The sequence below is a fragment of the Salvelinus alpinus genome, chromosome 3, assembly GCF_045679555.1.
Source record: "Salvelinus alpinus chromosome 3, SLU_Salpinus.1, whole genome shotgun sequence".
Classification (NCBI taxonomy): Eukaryota; Metazoa; Chordata; class Actinopteri; order Salmoniformes; family Salmonidae; genus Salvelinus; species Salvelinus alpinus.
The window spans coordinates 27,879,267-27,900,687 of record NC_092088.1 but is presented as its reverse complement, the minus strand read 5'-3'; the positions used below and the strand labels follow the sequence as shown (position 1 = coordinate 27,900,687).

Here is a 21,421-nt window from a genome sequence, read left to right as displayed (position 1 = left end):
TTTCAAGATGTATCGCGAGTACGGACTCGAACTCACGTTCGCAAGCATCCACACTAGAGGAAAGGTTAATTGTTTATCGTTCTACAGCACAACTGTCAATCGTCTGATCAACACATCCTACTGCACGCTGTAGACATATTAATAAGGTCATAAGACAATTCGGTGCTTTCAGAGTGTGTTTAATGTCATAGCGACAACCGCAAATAATACTTCATTGTACATGCATTGAAAAATATAAAAAAGTGTATTTAGAAATGTACCAATTCAACAGCAAACACCGTTTAGCCTGCATATCCTTTACAGCATGTCATTGCTTGCCTCGTTGCTCAAAGCTCCCCTAACGATTCTACCCATGCTACAACACAAAGCAATGATGAATGTATTATTGTTATCAAGTGAGTAAACAACTGTGGTCTATAGATCAAATGTCCTGTTTAGTTTTAGCCGAAATAACTGCATACGACCTAGGCCTGTTCATACCTTGCAGTCTCTGGGCTTACAGCCTTAGAGGATCACACCACCAAATAGTCATAGCATCTTTACTTTTTGTTTTTTCTTCTTTTTTTTAACGATATATGAATATAAACGTACATGTTGTATAATCCTCCTACATCTTTACTGTTGTGAAAGCACATGAATGTGTTTGAAATGGACAGGCCAAATTTGGGATTTAGTCATATGTGAAAACGTGAACATTTTGTCTAACGTTAGTACAAGTAGCCTAGTCAAGGATGCATCATTGCAATATTGGCACACAACATTGTTACAGACCAACGGGAACAAAAGTAAACCTTAAATTTGTAGGTTTAAAATATCCCTTTAGTGACCTGGGTTGACCTATTTTAAGAAATGCCAAAGACGGGTTATCTTACGTCACGAAAACAACGCACACACACTTCAATGGGGCAGAAGTCGGTGTTGTTGTGATTCTGGATGGCCAGATATCTAGCAACAATGACAAGAAGCTGCCATGTGGGGAATAGTAGGTGGCTCGTTTCATCTAGTTTTATCTTGTTCTTGATACAATGTCTTGTTTTGAGGTGGTGACTGATGTCACGTCTATGCTAATATGGATCAAAGTTGTGCAAATGTATTAATGTCTTCAATAAATATTGGAGACAAAATTAGTTTACATGTTGTCAACAATCTAAGTTCTGCCCCGTACTTGTCGGTTTTGTTGCTAAACAACCAATATGTCTATTGATTGGTGGAAATAAAGTCTAAAGATCTTTGATTGGCTGATGATGGATTTTGTTCCAGGAAATAATCACTGTCATCTGGTGAGGTTAGCATAGGGCTAAGGTGCTCCAGGTTATCTGATGGGACCAGTTACAATGTAGCGTTCTATTCATTTTAATTGGCTGATGCGCATTGAGACGGAGAAACTGTTTAAATTTAAACTGTTTCTAATGTTCACAAGTATGGCTCCAGCGTCTTTTGCAGGCACACCAAAGCAACCGCTGTGGCGCTCTTTTTAAGGCAGACGCGTCCCTAACATGATTGCACCCTGGCAGTTTTGGAGCCACCCTCATCCCTTGCAGGGCTTACAGTCGGTATGTGTGCAGTTCACTGTTGTTGTTGTGGTGTGTATCCGTGTGTGTGTGCGCGCGCGGAGGTCTGACTCAGGACGGTGGCTTGGCTCCTTCCCGACTCTGTTGGATCCGCTTCTGAAGAAGATCCCAGGCCTTCCGTACCTGGGATTTAAATGCAGAGGAAGACGTGACAAAGGGTTTGTTTATGCAATGCATTGACTGGTATCTATATCCTCCCGGAAAGCCATATCATGAAAATACTTGGTTGTTAAACGTTAATGTGTAAGCTGCGTCCAGATTCTTCACTTTTCCCAAAGTGTGCACTTCCACACTTCCTGTCATGGATTTAACAATGGTGGAAACTAGGGGTGTGCTGATCTTGCCATACTCTTATTTGTATCCGTTAATTCACATGGATGATACTCGTAATTGGAAAAACTGTTTTGAAAAGCCTAAATAGAGGTTTGCAATACCTAATAGTCTCCCTGCACCTTCATATAAACCAAGGAAGCTGCAGATCAGGAGCAGCGAACTTGCGTGTGTTCTCAAACTTGCAGCGGGTAGATGCGTTTGCTGTCACTCAGTCAGAACGCAGGGGTTAAAGCAAAACAATAATTTAAAAAAACACATATTAAAATGTCCCATCTCGATCTCAGATCGATTGTCTGCAGGGCCAAGTTAACCTCCCATGTAAAAATGTCATGACCATAATGCTTTTAAGGAAAGAGGATAATTTTGTACCTTAAACTGCAAGTTTGACCAATTCCAATCTTTTTCAATAATGTAAAACACAAAATCATTGACAGAAATCTGTCGCAGTGACGGATAACTTTAACCCCTGAGAACGTGCGTCAGCCTTTCATCTTTTTCCAACCCTCCCTCCGCTTGTTAGATATTATCCACATTGATAGCTTGCTAATTTATCATAGTAGCAGCAGTCAGTAGCAATCTAAGTGATCGGAGCATAATATGGAAGAGCGACCAGTAAAATTATCAAGCGAATGGAGATACAGCTTTGTTCTATCCAATCGTAGAAGCAGGAACAACCTAGACAGACAATTTCTTTACAGATAGCAGAACTAAACAGTTCTTAAGAGTACACAGTACTTTGCACTGAGTGAAATGAGAGCGATGCATGCTGGCAGCTAAAAAAAAAATACTCTGTTTCTCCCAATCATGGAAAACAACAAAAAATACATCCGTTACGATACTCGTTTTGTCCGAGTACTCACCCCCTAAAGGCGTCCGCATACTAGGTTCGGTTTTCTCCAAGCAGAACTCGGCTACGCGAAGCGAGCATCAGTGCCTCGCATCCTGCCTTAAAAAGACATTTGCTTGAAAAACAAGAAAAGAGCGGCAGAATTACAGTTTTTCCCCTCGAGACGCCGTAGCAACAACATACAGTAACACTTCCTCAAAATAGTCCGAATCAATCTAAAGATAAATCAAGAACTCTTGTCATTAATTTTTCTACCGAGGTCTTAGCCGCAATTTTACATCTAAGTGCAGTATTTTTAAGGTCAAAAAATGTGCATGAAAACTAGTTGTCTGTTGTTGAATGACAACTAACACTTAATTGAAGAAACACTACTGTCGACCAATCACCGACGAAGGGATGTAGACTTAGGGTATCGAACTTGGGCTTGCCTCAAGAAATACATTTGTGTGCTCGAACAGCTGGGAAAAAAATAAATAAATGCCGAACACCAAAAAGTCACAGAATTTAGTCATAACTGTTCAAACTGTTTTGACTGGGAGGCATACGGTAAGCTTTAGTGGAAACTCTCTCCAGCCAATGTTTACACCAATCCAATACTTTTTAATCCATGATTGGAAGTGTGCAAGTGGCGTGCCCACTTTAGAAGGGTGGAGAATCTGGACGCAGCCTAAGATATATAAAAATGATTGTTCCTATAAAAATGCAAGAAGCCTTTATGTGTGGATGGTAAAAGTTTCAGGACTTTTCAAATGTGCTTTATCAAGCCATTTTCCCCCATCAGTGTGTCTGGCTTCGCCCTGGGTCATGTTCATTAGGGAATAGCGTAACAAAATGTTTTGCGATGGGAAAATGGACCAGTCCCTCGTTTTCTTCCTTTTGGTTCCTAATGAACAAGAACCTGGTCTCCCTATCCCTTCCTTCCTTACCTGTTTCTGGGTGATCTCGGGCTCCCACAGAGTGCAGAGCACCACGTTGGCCTGCTCCACCTGCTGCGTGTTGGGCCACTGGCTCTGCAGCCGCCGCACAGCATCCTCTTGGCTGACGCCGTCCCTCGCCGTGATCCGAGACACCGCCTGGGGGTTAGGAGCGTCGGGGTGGATAATAAAAAAAATAAAGTGTCTGGATCAGAGTTTTGTCTTTTAGCATTAGATGTTATGCAAGGGTCTACTTACTGTTACTGTGATAAGAGCATATGCTAAATGACTAAAATGTAAAATGATCATGGAATTGAACTACCACTGTTTAAGTACAATTTTGTTTATTATTTTCAATTCAAAATGTTCTGGTATGTTTTCACTTTGACATTGAGGACAAGGTTGTGTTGAGGAGTTAAGAGAAACCCTATGCCTAAATTCCAGGTTGTGTAAGGCATCAAAATGAAAGAGTGCCCTTTGCGCAGTTATCTATGAGGTTATTCTCAGACGTTCAAAGCACAGATGTGGGTTACCTCTTCCTCAGGAATGACGGCGACCCAGACCTCGTGCACGATGTCCGTCCAGCCGGCCTCCAGCAGCACAGCCGCGTCCACCACACACACCTGTTTACCTAGGGGGAATAATAGAATACTAATAATACATGCCATTTAGAAGACACTTTTATTCAAAGCGACTTAGTCATGCGTATATACATTTTATGTTCAGAACCCACTATTCTGGCGTTGCAAGCGCCATGCTCTACCAACTGAGCTACAGGGGAACACAAGCCCACTGTCTGTACACACAGGTGAACGCACACAAACACTGACACACACAACTTTGACACGTATCAAATCAGCAACATACCTTCCTCTCGGGCCTGTTGGATCCTTTCCTTGACGAGTAGAGCTATCTCCGGCCACACAATGTCAGTGAGGGCTTTCAACCTCTCCTGCAACAATAGTAATACTAATTTATTACATTTGTAAAGCACTTTCATTACACAAGTGTAACCTTAATGTGCATAAAATAAAAATATTAAAAAATGTTACAAGACAAAACAAGTACAGATAACATATCATAAAGGCATACAAGCATAGTTTGAGGATATCAGTTGATATAATGATTAACAGAAGCCTATGCCATTAAGTCACAGAGCCAAACTGACAACACATTTTCAGGCCCGATGTTTTGGGAAAGAAGCCCACAAAGTGCCTTTAGAAAGTATGCATACCCCTTGACTTCTTCCGTATGTTGTGTGTTGCAGCCTGAATTCAAAATGGATCAAATACAGTGCATTTGAAAAGTATTTAGACCCCTTGACTTTTTCAACATTTTGTTACGTTACAGCCTTATTCTAAAATAAGTTAAATAAATAAAAATCAATCTACACACAATACCCCATGATGTTAAAGTGAAAACAGGTTTATATTAATGTTTGCTAATTTATTAAACATAAAACACAGAAATACCTTATTTACATAAGTATTCAGATCCTTTACTATGAGACTACGAAATTGAGCTCAGGTGCATTGATCATCCTTGAGATGTTTCTACAACTTGGTTGGAGTCCACCTGTGGTAAATTCTATTGATTGGACATGATTTGGAAAGGCACACACCGGTCCCACAGTTGAAAGTGCATGTGCGTGTCAGAGCAAAAACCAAGCCATGAGGTCGAAGGAATTGTTAGTAGAGGGTACTGGGGAAGGGTACCAAAATATTTCTGCAGCATTGAAGGTCCCCAAGAACAAAGTGGCCTCCATCATTCTTAAATGGAAGAAGTTTGGGGGGGTTAACAAGAACCGGATGGTCACTCTGACAGAGCTCCAGTGTACCTCTTAAGATGGGAGAACCTTCCAGAAGGACAACCATCTCTGCAGCACTCCACCAATCAGGCCTTTATGGTAGAGTGGCCAGACGGAAGCGACTCCTCAGTAAAAGGCACGTGACAGCCGGCTTGGAGTTTCCCAAAAGACTTTCAGACCATGTGAAACAAGATTCTATGGTCTGATGAAACCAAGATTAAACTATTTGGCTTGAATGCCAAGCATCACATTTGGAGGAAACCTGGCACCATCCCTACGGTGAAACATGGTGGTGGCAGCATCATGCTGTGGGGATGTTTTTCCAGAGGCATGGACTGGGAAACTAGTCAGGATCGCGGGAAAGAAAATAAAGTATGCATACCCCTTGACTTCTTCCACATGTTGTGTGTTGCAGCCTGAATTCAAAATGGATCAAATGCAGTGCATTTGAAAAATATTCAGACCCCTTGACTTTTTCAACATTTTGTTACGTTACAGCCTTATTCTAAAATAATATATTTGCTAGCTAAGTACAGAGAAATCCTTCACGAAAACCTGCTCCAGAGCGCTCAGGAACTCAGACTGGGATGAAGGTTCACCTTCCAACAGGAGAACGACCATAAGTACACAGCAAAGACAATGCAGGTGTGGCTTCGGGACAAGTCTCTGAATGTCCTTTAGTGGCCCAGCCGAGCCCGGACTTGAACCCAATCAAACATCTCTGGAGGGACCTGAAAATAGCGGTGTAGTGAGGCTCCCCATCCAACCTGGCAGAGCTTGAGAGGATCTGCAGAGAATGGGAGAAAGTCCCCAAACACAGGTGTGCCAAGCTTGTGGCGTCATATCCAAGAAGACTCAAGGCTGTAATTGCTGCCGAAGGGTCTGAATACTTATGTAAATGTAAAATGTAAGTTTAAAAACAAAAAATATATAAAAACCTGTTTTTGCTTTGTCATTATGGGGTATTGTGTGTAGATTGATGAGGGGGGAAAACGATTTAATACATTTTAAAATAAGGCTGTAATGTAACAAAATGTGGAAAAAGTCAAGGTGTCTGAATACTTCCCTAATGCACTGTAGTTCACATCACTCAAATCTCCAGGTGACCAATACTGAGAGATATTGTGAGGCTACCCTCACATATCTGAAATTACATCACTTGATGTTTACTGATCATGAAAGCAGTTACTTGCTGTTTAACCGATGACAGTGCTAAATTGTGCGCAATTGTTTTGCATGGAATAATCAGAAATATTAAGTTCTGACTATGCTCTTCAAGAGGTTATGACAGTACAACCAAATAGTTAACATTTATTTACAATCCCATGAAAATGGCAGGCAGTTGTCAATGTTTTTAGCGGAGGTAAAGCGAATAACTCTGCACCTTATTGTGACGTTTTACTGATAAACTACTGAAGGGAAAGCTGTCCCCCTGGAACTTTACAAAGGACTTAACGGTACAGTAGGTAGCTACATCTGGTAAATCAATAACAACTAAAACGGATGAAGACAGAGTTTGGTTTCTTATTTGGTAGCTGACGTTAGCAAAGATCAAGGTGTCTTATAGTTATAGAAATAGGACAATTCGAGGAAATATGTGTTTAGCTAGCAAGCCTAAGTTACTTCTTTGTTTATTTGTTAGCTAGTTAATTGCAGCCAACTCGCATTTTACATTTACATTTAAGTCATTTAGCAGACGCTCTTATCCAGAGCGACTTACAAATTGGTGCATTCACCTTATGATATCCAGTGGAACAACCACTTTACAATAGTGCATCTAACTCTTTTAAGGGGGGGGGGGTTAGAAGGATTACTTTATCCTATCCTAGGTATTCCTTAAAGAGGTGGGGTTTCAGGTGTCTCCGGAAGGTGGTGATTGACTCCGCTGACCTGGCGTCGTGAGGGAGTTTGTTCCACCATTGGGGTGCTAGAGCAGCGAACAGTTTTGACTGGGCTGAGCGGGAACTGTACTTCCTCAGAGGTAGGGAGGCGAGCAGGCCAGAGGTGGATGAACGCAGTGCCCTTGTTTGGGTGTAGGGCCTGATCAGAGCCTGAAGGTACGGAGGTGCCGTTCCCCTCACAGCTCCGTAGGCAAGCACCATGGTCTTGTAGCGGATGCGAGCTTCAACTGGAAGCCAGTGGAGAGAGCGGAGGAGCGGGGTGACGTGAGAGAACTTGGGAAAGTTGAACACCAGACGGGCTGCGGCGTTCTGGATGAGTTGTAGGGGTTTAATGGCACAGGCAGGGAGCCCAGCCAACAGCGAGTTGCAGTAATCCAGACGGGAGATGACAAGTGCCTGGATTAGGACCTGCGCCGCTTCCTGCGTGAGGCAGGGTCGTACTCTGCGAATGTTGTAGAGCATGAACCTACAGGAACGGGTCACCGCCTTGATGTTAGTTGAGAACGACAGGGTGTTGTCCAGGATCACGCCAAGGTTCTTAGCACTCTGGGAGGAGGACACAATGGAGTTGTCAACCGTGATGGCGAGATCATGGAACGGGCAGTCCTTCCCCGGGAGGAAGAGCAGCTCCGTCTTGCCGAGGTTCAGCTTGAGGTGGTGATCCGTCATCCACACTGATATGTCTGCCAGACATGCAGAGATGCGATTCACCACCTGGTTATCAGAGGGGGGAAAGGAGAAGATTAATTGTGTGTCGTCTGCATAGCAATGATAGGAGAGACCATGTGAGGATATGACAGAGCCAAGTGACTTGGTGTATAGCGAGAATAGGAGAGGGCCTAGAACAGAGCCCTGGGGGACACCAGTGGTGAGAGCACGTGGTGCGGAGACAGATTCTCGCCACGCCACCTGGTAGGAGCGACCTGTCAGGTAGGACGCAATCCAAGCGTGGGCCGCGCCGGAGATGCCCAGCTCGGAGAGGGTGGAGAGGAGGATCTGATGGTTCACAGTATCAAAGGCAGCCGATAGGTCTAGAAGGATGAGAGCAGAGGAGAGAGAGTTAGCTTTAGCAGTGCGGAGCGCCTCCGTGACACAGAGAAGAGCAGTCTCAGTTGAATGACTAGTCTTGAAACCTGACTGATTTGGATCAAGAAGGTCATTCTGAGAGAGATAGCAGGAGAGCTGGCCAAGGACGGCACGTTCAAGAGTTTTGGAGAGAAAAGAAAGAAGGGATACTGGTCTGTAGTTGTTGACATCGGAGGGATCGAGTGTAGGTTTTTTCAGAAGGGGTGCAACTCTCGCTCTCTTGAAGACGGAAGGGACGTAGCCAGCGGTCAAGGATGAGTTGATGAGCGAGGTGAGGTAAGGGAGAAGGTCTCCGGAAATGGTCTGGAGAAGAGAGGAGGGGATAGGGTCAAGCGGGCAGGTTGTTGGGCGGCCGGCCGTCACAAGACGCGAGATTTCATCTGGAGAGAGAGGGGAGAAAGAGGTCAAAGCACAGGGTAGGGCAGTGTGAGCAGAACCAGCGGTGTCGTTTGACTTAGCAAACGAGGATCGGATGTCGTCGACCTTCTTTTCAAAATGGTTGACGAAGTCATCAGCAGAGAGGGAGGAGGGGGGAGGAGGGGGAGGAGGATTCAGGAGGGAGGAGAAGGTGGCAAAGAGCTTCCTAGGGTTAGAGGCAGATGCTTGGAATTTAGAGTGGTAGAAATTGGCTTTAGCAGCAGAGACAGAAGAGGAGAATGTAGAGAGGAGGGAGTGAAAGGATGCCAGGTCCGCAGGGAGGCGAGTTTTCCTCCATTTCCGCTCGGCTGCCCGGAGCCCTGTTCTGTGAGCTCGCAATGAGTCGTCGAGCCACGGAGCAGGAGGGGAGGACCGAGCCGGCCTGGAGGATAGGGGACATAGAGAGTCAAAGGATGCAGAAAGGGAGGAGAGGAGGGTTGAGGAGGCAGAATCAGGAGATAGGTTGGAGAAGGTTTGAGCAGAGGGAAGAGATGATAGGATGGAAGAGGAGAGAGTAGCGGGGGAGAGAGAGCGAAGGTTGGGACGGCGCGATACCATCCGAGTAGGGGCAGTGTGGGAAGTGTTGGATGAGAGCGAGAGGGAAAAGGATACAAGGTAGTGGTCGGAGACTTGGAGGGGAGTTGCAATGAGATTAGTGGAAGAACAGCATCTAGTAAAGATGAGGTCAAGCGTATTGCCTGCCTTGTGAGTAGGGGGGGAAGGTGAGAGGGTGAGGTCAAAAGAGGAGAGGAGTGGAAAGAAGGAGGCAGAGAGGAATGAGTCAAAGGTAGACGTGGGGAGGTTAAAGTCACCCAGAACTGTGAGAGGTGAGCCATCCTCAGGAAAGGAACTTATCGCACCGGTAGATGTTTCATTTCTCTCATGTCGTCATGGCTGAAGCCAGCGCAAAGTCCTACTATTTATGTGTCCAGGTTAAACGTGGGACATCCCTCAATACAAACAAATAGTCGGTTAAATGAATGGTTATTGCATCATTTCCAGATCTATTAGAAGCGTTGAATAGACAAAACAATGCAATTTAACCAATTGACTGGCCAGAGAGCAGGGCATTCATCAGCAAAGACGCAGTGCAAGCTGATAGTATTTTGGACAACCAAAGTTTTGTCAAAATTATCGATGAATTCGAGGTGTCAGCTCTATGGTGATTTGCGATTCATAACTTACATTTTACCGGTACTACCAGTAGTAGAAGGCCAACCGATACCACGACGGAATGCGTTTGAAGTGATGATGCGCCGCCGAGAACAGCTGGCATGTTTAGCAAAGTACATCGCCAGTGGCACGCACACAGCCAGGAGAGACAATCGAATGAGGATGCGGTGAGCAAAGTTACTGGGCTCGAAATTAGTCACGCTTGCTCTATATAGCTTGATGCTTCTAATTGTGCATGTAAAAAAAAAAAAAAGGATTAAAGGTTACACTTTATGGCTGGATTTATGTATTTTTTTCCAATGCTAAATTAATTTGGCAGACCTAACTTGATTGACCCTCTTTCTACAAGACCTCTAGTCTATGACAGGCCTAATCATATTTGTATGAATATTTTGTTGACGCATTCAGGTAATGAACTCATTATTATACATTTGATTACAATTATTTATTGTTAATCATTCTTGAATTTGTTAGGCTATACAATTAAGTAGATTAATAAACTGATAATACATTCATAACCTTTCAATAATTTTTGAACATGATAGGATGTATAATAAATCGAATGCAATATTCTATGTGAATAATGTTCATTAATGTTAATTTCTGTATTAATGATAATACATTTGAAAATCAGTCAATTGGAATATTTTGCCAATTGTTAATGTCCATATAGCCTAGGACAATGTGGTACTGTTATTCCTTATCCACCTAATAATTTTCACCCCCCCTCCCTCGCTCGCCTCACTTTTCTGAGGGAAAATCCGTTAACCTTTTCTCAATACAGGGGGTGCTGTTTCCACTTTGGAAAATATCGTCTCCAAATTAAACTGCCTCATACTCAATTCTTGCTCGTACAATATGCATATTATTATTACTATTGGATAGAAAACAATCTCTAGTTTCTAAAACCGTTTGAATTATGTCTGTGGGTGAACCAGAACTCTTTCTACAGCGAAAATTATGACAGGACATGCGAAGCTCTGAAAAATAGTCTCTGATCTCGGATCAGTTTTAAGCTCTGTGTATGCCCTATGGATCGAAATGAACTGCACCCGCCTTCCCCTGGATGTCAGTAACCAATGAGAAGTGGAATGGCGTCTCTACGTGTTTCTCAGAGTTTATAAAAGGCAATGGAGTGAGATGTCCCTTCTTTTCGACGCTCGCCAGGACGCAAGGGAGGACTTCAGAATGGCATGCTCAAAAGCTCTCGTTATTGACCAAAGATCTATCCGTCTGTGATTTAATTCGATATAGGTGTTAGAAACATCATAACGAAGTTATTTGAAACCGATTTATATCAGTTTATGCGAGTATATTGCTATTTTTCGGAATTTCCTTAGTATTGCGTTTGAGGATTTGGACATGTGTGTGCCGTGTAGCTATCGTTAGCTGCTAGTTCCGAAGTTGAAGAGGTCGTTTTACAACAAAGCAACGATTATTTTGGACAAAGGACACATTGCCCAAGATACTGATGGAAGCTCGTCCAAAAGTAAGAGTTATTTATGATTTTATTCCGTATTTATGTGGAAAAATGTAAACGCAGTTGTCGGCCATTTTTTGCGGCACTAGTCTGGCTGTAACTCACAATGTATGTCTTGTAACGTTAATTTTAAAAATCTAAATCAGCGGTTGCATTAATAACCAATGCATCTTTCATTAGCTGTCCAACCTGTATTTTTTTTGTCAATCTAATCGATAAATAATCGTAAACATAGGTGCCTTTCCAAGATGGCGCCGGCCAGAATGCATGCCATGTTTTGACAGATTACATTGCATAACCACGATTTGTGATGCTAAATATGCACATTTTCAAACAAACTCTATATGCATTGTGTAATATGATGTTATAGGACTGTCATCTGAAGAATTCTGAGAAGGTTAGTGAAAAAATTAATATATTTTGGTGGCGATAACGTTATCGCCCCTTTTGCATTGATTCAATGCTGGGGTGATGTTAGCTCATGTGGTATGCTAATATAACGATATATTGTGTTTTCGCTGTAAAACACTTAGAAAATCTGAAATATTGTCTGGATTCACAAGATCTGTGTCTTTCGATTGCTGTATGCTGTGTATTTTTCAGAAATGTTTTAGGATGAGTATTTTGGTAATTGACGTCGGTCTCTGTAATTATTCCGGCTGCTTCCAACGCTATTTCAGATTGCAGCTGCAATGTAGAACTGTGATTTATACCTGAAATATGCACATTTTTCAAAAAAAACATATGCTATACCATAAATATGTTATCAGACTGTCATCTTATGAAGTTGTTTCTTGGTTAGTGGCTATATATATCTTTATTTAGTCGAATTAGTGATAGCTACTGATGGAGTAAGAAACTGGTGGAGTAAAAAAAGTGGTGTCTTTTGCTAACGTGGTTAGCTAATAGATTTACATATTGTGTCTTCCCTGTAAAACATTTTAAAAATCAGAAATGATGGCTGGATTCACAAGATCTGTATCTTTCATCTGGTGTCTTGGACTTGTGATTTAATGATATTTAGATACTAGTGTTTACTTGTGACGCTATGCTAGGCTATGCTAGTCAGCTTTTTTACTGTGGGGGGTGCTCCCGGATCCGGGATGGGTACCAAGTAAAAGTTAAACTGAATCAATTTTGTCTGGCCTAACGTTAGCTAGTTAGCTATGATAAATCACAACATTTGCAACACCCCGGATAGCCAACAAGTACAGGTCAACTCCGCGTTGATGTGGAGTTGAGTTTTACTTGGCTAACGACGTACACCCCGGAGTAGTCAGAAGACTACACATTGAAATGACTACCATAACATACACAAACCATAGCTATCATTGAAGTTTTTCCCTAGCTGACAAAACAACTGGGCACCGAGCAAGCTAGCTAACTAGCAAGGTAGGTTGCTGTAAGCTAGCTAGCACGGACACTAGCGTTCGTGAGTGGAAATAACAAACACGAAGAGTGACAATAGCTAGCTACTTTACCTTGTACAAATACTGTCACTTAACTGACGTTACCTTGCTAATCTCATCTGTAGCTGGGTACTCCCAATGGCTAACTACATTATTGTAGTACCACTGTGCTATATTGTTATTATTCTTTCGATAAAGACACCTAAATGGCTAGCAGTTGGACATGGACAACATTATTTTGGTTGAGAAATTTATTTGGGGACAATATTTGCACATTATTCTTTTAAATTCTTCAAGCTCTGTCAAGTTGGTTGTTGATCATTGCTAGAGAGACATTTTCAAGTGTTGCCATTTAATTCAAAACTAACTAGGCCACTCAGGAACATTCAATATCATCTTGGTAAGCAACTCCAGTGTATATTTGGCCTTGTGGTTTAGGATATTGTCCTGCTGAAAGGTGAATGTCTCCCAGTGTCTGTTGAAAAGCAGACAACCAGGTTTTCCTCTAGAATTTTGCCTGTGCTTAGCTTCATTCCATTTCTTTTTCCTTTACCCAGTTCTCTCCCCAATTTCGTGGTATCAAATTGGTAGTTAGTCTTGTCTCAACGCTGCAACTCCTGTACGAACTCGGGAGAGGCGAAGGTCGAGAGCCGTGCTTCCTTCGAAACACAACCCAACCAAGCCACACTGCTTCTTGACACAATGCCCACTTAACCCGGACGCCAGCCGCACCAATGTGTCGGAGGAAACACTGTGCACCTGGCGACCGCGTCAGCATGTACTGCACCCGGCCCGCCACAAGAGTCACTAGTGCGCGATGGGACAAGGACATGCCTGCCGGCCAAACCCTCCCCTAGCCCGGACGACGCTGGGCAAAATGTGTCTCCCGGGTCGCGGCCAGCTGCGACAGAGCCTGGACTCAAACCCAGAATCTCTAGTGGCACAGCTAGCACTGGCACTGCGGTGCCTTAGACCCCTGCACCACTCGGGAGGCCTATTCCATTTCTTTTTAATCATAAAAAAAACTCCCTAGTTCTTGCCGATGACAAGCATACCCATAACACGATGCAGCCACCACCAAGCCTGAAAATATAGTACTCAGTTATGTGTTGGATTTGCCCCAGTTCATTTCTTTGCAACATTTTTTGCAGTTTTACTTTAGTGCCTTATTTCAAACAGGATGAATGTTTTGGAATATTTGTATTCTGTACAGACTTCCTTCTTTTCACTCGGTCATTTAGGCTAGTATTGTGTACTAACTAGAATGTAATTAAACATCCTAAATTTTCTCCTATCATAGCCATTAATCTAACTGTTTTAGTTTTTTGTGGTTGAATCAGTGTTTGAAATTCACTGCTTGACTGAGGGACCTTACAGAGATTAGGTAGTCAGTCAAAAATCATGTTAAACACTTATTGCACAGAGTGTGAGTCCATGCAACTTTTGTGACCTGTTAAGCAAATGTTTGCTCCTGAACTTATTTAGGCTTGCCATAAAGCGGTGGAATACTTATTGACTCAAGACATTTCAGCTTTTCATCTTTAATTAATTTATAAAAATGTATAAAAACATAATTTCACTTTGACATAATGGGGTGGTCTTGGCAAGTGACACAAAGTTAAGCTTTGACACGTCAAGGGGTGTGAATAATTTCTGAAGGCACTATATCTCTGCTGATATAGTCCATTCCATTGATATTTGAAAAGAAAATGCTAAATACAACTAAATAAACCCTTTTTATTTTTTTTATTTTTTACATCCCTTGCCATTTGTATAAAATATAAAATATTATGTTCTCAAATATTATTGGGCTGTATTTCACACATGCCATACACAAACATTACCTTGTTTCCAAAAACTTTCCTGCCTAGTGCGCGTCTGTTGATAGTTTTGTCCTCGTTAATAAGATCTGCAAATGATAAGAGTCATTCATTGAAACAGATGCTTTGGTTAAAGCCTTACATCATATCTGTTAAATCAATTCTCCACTATACAGAATATGATGACAGCTTCTGTCAGCTATGTGGACGGAAGACCCACCCGCACCTGATCCAAACTCCTCCAGCACCCTGTTGTAGGCAACTTCCCCCGGCTGGTAGGTCTCGTGGCCCAGCTGGTCGCTGTCGATGCGGACCGCACCCATGGCCTCCAACTGCTGGGCAATGGAGCTCTTCCCGCTGCCACTGCTCCCGGTCAGGCCAATCACATAGGGCACCAGGGGGAGATGGGACTTGTTCTGCTTCACAGGGGATAGGCAAGAGGGGTAAAGGTGAACGGGGCATCAAAATGCATTGGCAGTCATATGGGGGCTTGTGTGTAAGTGGTAAATAATCACACTAAATGTCTGACAATGTCTGACACCAACTAAATTAAGCCGCTGGTCGATTTTTTTCTTGAGTGGATGATCGGGGGGCTGGAACATGATTACAGATAATTATTAAACTGAAAATAGACCGCAAGCAGCACAAACAGATATTTGACTAAAACAATAATTTCAAATCTTGCTTACATTTGTCCACGATGACATGTCTCTCTATTATGCATGGAAATACATGGGAACAGACTTCCAAAATTAAAATCACTTAGAGGCTGATTTCCTGGTCTTTTATGTCCAAAAATGAAAATTGGGGGGCCAAATAAAACCACCTGAGGGTGAAATTCATCCCGCCAGTTGGGTAGCCCTGAAATGGGGAATAAGGTGCCACTTGGGGAATAAGATGCCATTTGGGACACAGTCCCTGTTATTTGCATAGAGATCAAAAATACTGAAATTAGCCCCCATCTTTTGCCGGTGTCAGCGACTGAAACTACTTAGGGGTACACAAAATCTCTTTCTGTCTCAAATAATAAGTAGAAATTAGTATGCTATGTGTGACACCCATGAGCAGGCTGGAAGGGAAGAGGGGTAATGTGTGTACTTTTGGGTCTGTGAGGAGGGTCCCCAGGAGGCGTGAGCGGAGGCTGGAGGAGCTGATCTTCTCCTCCTCCATCTCAGTGTGGTGGGCATCCTTCAGCAGCTGGATCTCGTGCAGTACCAGTCCTGGAAGACCCTAATAGGGCAGACAGTTGATGACAAGACACCAGACAAAACAAAGACAATATATAGGCTATGTTCAGCCAGACGTAACACAAACAATACATAGCCAGCCATCCCTCAGCCTGTGCTGTATCAAGAGGCCCACTCACTGTATGTTTCTAAACCCAGACACGCAACATCACGAGACTTCCGGGAACGCCTACGAAACAGACCAGGCCTGAATTTGGGGTTTGAGAAGTCAATGAGAGAAGTGAAGAATTCTTCCTTAGTAGTTTGTTAATTGTCTCGAAATCTAAAGTCACAACCTGGATGTGAACCAATATCTTTAGTTCAAATATCTTTAGTTGTTATTACTCCAACCTGTGAAAGTGACAAACTAAAATGTTTTAAATTATATCGAAGGAGTGCTTTTAATTTGACAGCCTGCACATGCGCAGTTTGGCAAGAGAAGACCATTTAAACCCAACGCACTTACGTTTTCGAGGCGCTTCTTGTTCACAGCCTCGCCTCCCCTGCGGGTCTCCTCGCTAACCACAATGCATTGCAGCTGGGGATCAATAACGGAGGGTCCAAAGGGGTCCGAAAGGGGCACGATCTCGTACTGCAGCGAGGGCTTGACGTCCTGCAGGAACTCATGGAGCCGCTGCACCCGCAGGGCATATGGTTCGATTAGCTCCTTGAGCACCTTCTCTGAGGACAGGCAGAGAAAGATAAGAAAAAGAGGGTGGAGAAAAAAAAAGAAGGTGGAGAAAGAGGAAGAAGAGAACAAAGAATAAGAGGCAAGGAAAATGGCAGGTTATGGGACATCAAACGTTTTATTCCGCTATTGTGCAAACGTATCCGTAAATCCACACTCTTCAATGTCAAGGTTGAGTGCAGGGAATTTTCTGCCATTGTAATCCTTGGGCAGGCCGCCTAAGCATTTTTTTCGGGTCTCCTAAATCCAAACAGTGTAAAAAAATATATATAATAAAAAAAACTTTATACATTTGTGATGGGAAAACGCTTTCAGTGTTAACTTAAAATGACTAAAAACAGATAAAATATTTAGAAAAGATAATGGATCTCTATGTTTTTCAATAATATCATCTATGAGAATGAACAATCCCCAAAATAAAAACTAGACAACCGGGGAGAATTTAAAATACCAAAAAACAATGAATTTAGCAGTATTGATTTTGTTATTATGTTTGAGCAAAACACAGAATTAGCCATGGCAAAATGCATAGGAAATTAACTTTAAAACGGCACTATTTTCTCTCAGCTCCAAGAATTTGAATAACAGGAAATTGCCTTAAATATTCAAAAATGTCTCTACATTGTCAAGATGGGGGACCTCAAATGTTGCACCACCGACGGTCTGCGCACCCTGCCCACCACCTGAAACCCTTTTTGATCCAGAAAAAAAACCCTGGAGCACAGTGAATTCCAAAGTCCTTTTAAAAATGCCAATCCAGATCAGATTATATAGCCCATTATGGGGTAAGGAACACAATACCTTGTGTATGGATAGAAGACAAGGAGACCTAATAATGCCCAAAGAAACTTGGTTACACAGCACCATTGTTCTTTCTCATCATTCCACTTACTTTTTAGAAGTTCTTGGTCACACACCCCGATAAGGAACCGCTTGTTCGCCAAGAGGCAAGAGATGTTCAGCAGCGTCTTGTGCGCCCCGTGGAGGCGGTCGAACGTTCCCCCTACAACCACCTCACTGTAAGTCTCCATGCGCTCCGACCTACTATCCCAGTCGTCCTTTTGGCCCTCCTTCTCTACCTCTTCCTCCAGCTTCTGCAGCTGCGGGTGGAGCAGCACCGAGGCCAAGCCGGGCGTGCAGACGTAACAGTAGCCCGTGTACCTCTGCAGACACTGGGCCACCAGCGGGGACTGGCCTGGGTCCTGCAGGGCGAAGTCTGTTAGCACCACCTCAGGGGAGTGGGAGAGGGGCTGTGGGGAAGGGAAGGGGTTACATGCTACCCCTGTCCCACCTGTCTCTGGGCTGGAGGCATTGTTGGGCTGGGCGCGGACGTTGGTGAGGAGCACTCGTACGTCCAGGTGGCCGCACACATTGGCAGCATTGCTGTAGAGCCCGGTGATAAGGCTGGACAGATCCACCACGGGCGGGATGAAGACGGGCCTGGGCTGGCCCCCGCCAACACCCAGGTTCAGGCCTGGATGGAGATGGACGTAGAGGGTGCGCTCCACCACCTGGGCAGCCGAGCTGAGTACAGGGGCAATGCGCAGGGGGAGGGTGTGGAGGGGAGAGGTGAGCACCAGGATGCCCGTGCTGAACATGGACATGTTGGCCAGATGTGTCACAGGAGCAGGGACACACGCTTGGCACAATGTCTGGGGTAGAGCAAAAGGCAGGGTCACACCATTACAAAAAACATTGAGAAAACTAATTAATAGGTATAGGTTACCTAAGCTAAAGGTCGTTATCAATAAAAAGTCACAAAACCGTGCAGAGCTTTCGATTTGGCTGCTGGGGAGCAAGGAGACCCCCAGCGCCGCTGAAATTTGTATTTATTTAACCTTTATTTTATCAAGGAGTTATTTTTTTATCTATCCAGATATCTGTAAGCAGGGCTGGACACCTTTCAAAGTATATGTTGGTACTAATATGGACACCTTTCAAAGTACATATACTTAAATCAGAGTTATTTTTATGCACTCTTGAGAACATATACAACATATACTTAGAATCGACCCCTGTGGGACACCTTTCGTAATATTCAGGAAACCTGATTTAACACCATCAGTAGATACACATTGAGTTCTATCTGTCAAGTAATTTTTAAACCAGTTACATGCAGCCTGGTCGAGGCCAATTGAGAAAAGCCTCTGAATTAGCAGGGAGTGATCAACAGTATAGAAAGCCCTTGACAGGTCAATGAAGAGTTGACAACTACATGCCGTTTTCAAGGGTTTGCTAAACAACATCTATTTGGCTTTAATATCATCACCTCTTGAAGAGCATAGTCAGAACTACACATTTCCTATTATTACACATTTAACTATATCATCAGCGTTATACAGCAAGAAACTGCATGCTTTTCATGATCAGTAAACATCAATTGATCATCTATTTTCAGATTGGATAGGCTACCCTTACCTATTGGCATGTACTGTACCTAGCTAGCTAAGCAAACATGTGTCATTTAGCTTGCTTCAGAGATTAAGCTTTTGGAAAGAGCTTTACATGGGTAAATCCTCCTCCTGGTAAAGTTGTAAATCGGACTACTGTCTTGAGCACTATAGATGGCGAGCAAATATAGCCATCTAATTTATCCCCTGAAAGATAACGTCTATATAACAAGCTATCCCTTATATGCTGCTAGAAAATTTGACACATATCCTATCATGTCTGTCAGCTGCAATCTTGATTAAACACTTAAAAACAATGAAAAGGTGATCATGTTGGGTAACTAAGCTGGGTAGGCTTAAAGTTACGTTGGAGGAAAAAAGTACTTTAGGTCTACTTCAATATGTTCAACCAACTGTGAAAAGTTTCTATCGGTAGAAATTGCAAAGTAGTTTCTACTTTGCAATTATATCTACTGGTAGAAACTTCGCACAATTGGTTAAACATATTGGTAAGTAGACCTAATGTATTTTTTAAATAAAGGATGGGAAATTAACCTAAACCACTCATACCTGTCAGGTATAGTTCACTTTTATATCACTCAAATATCCAATTAATTGTGGCCAATATTGAGAGATAGTGTGAGGCGTTTTATTGATAACGACCTATTTAAGGGAAAGCTGTCACCCTGGCCTTTTACCAAGGAGTAAACCGTAGGTAGCTACGTCTGGTAAATCAATAACGACTAAACAAACAGATGAAGACGAATGATTTCTTATTACTATAGCTAGCTAAGTTAACTATAAGACACATTGACCTTCGCTAATGAAATAGGAACATTCGAGGAAATGTGTTTAGTTAGCTTTGCTACTTAACTTTACTTGTTTTTGTTAGTTAGTTTCTGTTACTTGCAGCTAGCTGGATAGCCAAGTAGCTAACGTGAACTAGCTAGCTACGTTCACGTTAGTTGGTTATGATCAAGACATTTGCAACACTCCGGAGAGCCAACAAGTCATCCTCAACTCCGCGTTGTGAAGTAGCTAGCTAGTTGCCATTAGAGTGGAGTTTTACTTGGCAACGACGTACACCCCGGAATATTGTCAGAAGACTACACATTGAATTTACTACCATGACACACAACCCATAGCTATCATTGAAGTATGTCTCTAACGTTAGCTGACTAATACCGAGCAAGCTAGCTACTGCGTTCGTGCGTAGAAATAACAACATGAAGAGTGACAATAGTTACTTTACCTTGTGCAAATGCTGTAGCAAGGTAACGTGAGTTAAGTTTAAATCTCGTCTGTAACTGGCTATTCCCAATGGCTAACTACGTTGTTGTACCACTGTCCAATATTGTTATTATTCTTTCGATAGAGACATGCCCATTTGACCTAGCCAGCTACCGGTTGCACATGGACAACATTCATTGGTTGATTAATGGATTTGGGGACATCTGGGTAATGTAGTCAGCGAAAATATCTAGCTATTCATTTCCATTTCATAATCAGCCGACAGAGGTCACTATTGATATGTTGGTGCTATTTGTGAAATACGAACTTAAATCAACATTTCTGCTATTGATAGAATAAATCTGGTTCCATTTTATTATATAATTTATATTATACCATTATTTTTTTTAACTTGTAGGCTACCTATTTTATTGCATCACACAGGAGTGTCATTTAACCAGGCAAGTCAGTCAAAGAACAAATTCTTATTTACAATGACGGACTACCCCGGACAAACCCTAACCTGGACGACGCTGGGCCAATTGTGCGCCGCCCTATGGGACTCCCAATCATGGCTGGTTGTGATACAGCCTGCAATCGAACCAGGGTCTGTAGTGACACCTCTAGCACTGAGATGCAGTGCCTTATACCGCTGCACCACTCTGGAGATAGAAAGAATACAATCACAGACAGGAAATGCACAGTAGGCCGACCACCTGTAAAACCTGCTTGGCATCTCAGCAATGCACTTTGTAATGAACCTCAAACCCAGTCATGTTGCGATTCCCACCATCATAGACTATAATGTTTCCTTTAAAACAGATCAGTGTCCAAACTTCAGTTCAACATTTATAAGTTGCACCAGGCCCGTAATCACAAAGCATCTACGAGTAGGAGTGCAGATCTAGGATCAGTTTGACCTTAAGTCATATTGAACAAAGGTAGAACCTGAGCCTAGATCAGCACTACCGCTCTGAGAAGCTTTATACGCACCCATCTCACCTGTCTCAGTCCTTATTTCTGCTGCAGATGAGAAATCATGGCCTTTATCCATTGTACAAAGATAGCAGATCAAATCAAAGTTCATTTGTTACGTTTCACCTTACAGTGAAATGCTTACTAACCATCA

At 42.8% G+C, this 21,421-nt stretch overlaps 1 protein-coding gene across 10 annotated transcripts; it reads right to left on the bottom strand.

The window, feature by feature from the left end:
• Window positions 1–543: 543 nt before the first annotated feature.
• coasy (CoA synthase) lies at window positions 544–20,454 on the bottom strand. 10 transcript variants are annotated; one of them, XM_071392393.1, is made up of 10 exons: window positions 20,315–20,454; window positions 17,565–18,324; window positions 16,451–16,665; window positions 15,857–15,988; window positions 14,979–15,177; window positions 14,783–14,847; window positions 4,533–4,617; window positions 4,199–4,296; window positions 3,678–3,824; window positions 544–1,694 (listed from the first exon to the last, which is right to left on the bottom strand). In XM_071392393.1, exons 2-10 carry the CDS (start codon window positions 18,274–18,276, stop codon window positions 1,623–1,625), a joined length of 1,725 nt encoding a protein of 574 aa, XP_071248494.1. In that variant the 5' UTR covers window positions 18,277–18,324; window positions 20,315–20,454; the 3' UTR covers window positions 544–1,622. The 10 variants fall into 10 exon arrangements, 8 of the variants coding, with proteins under 8 accessions (XP_071248494.1, XP_071248495.1, XP_071248496.1 ...); XM_071392394.1 differs by having other exon boundaries at window positions 14,985–15,177; XM_071392395.1 differs by having other exon boundaries at window positions 14,985–15,174.
• Between the last annotated feature and the right edge of the window lie 967 nt (window positions 20,455–21,421).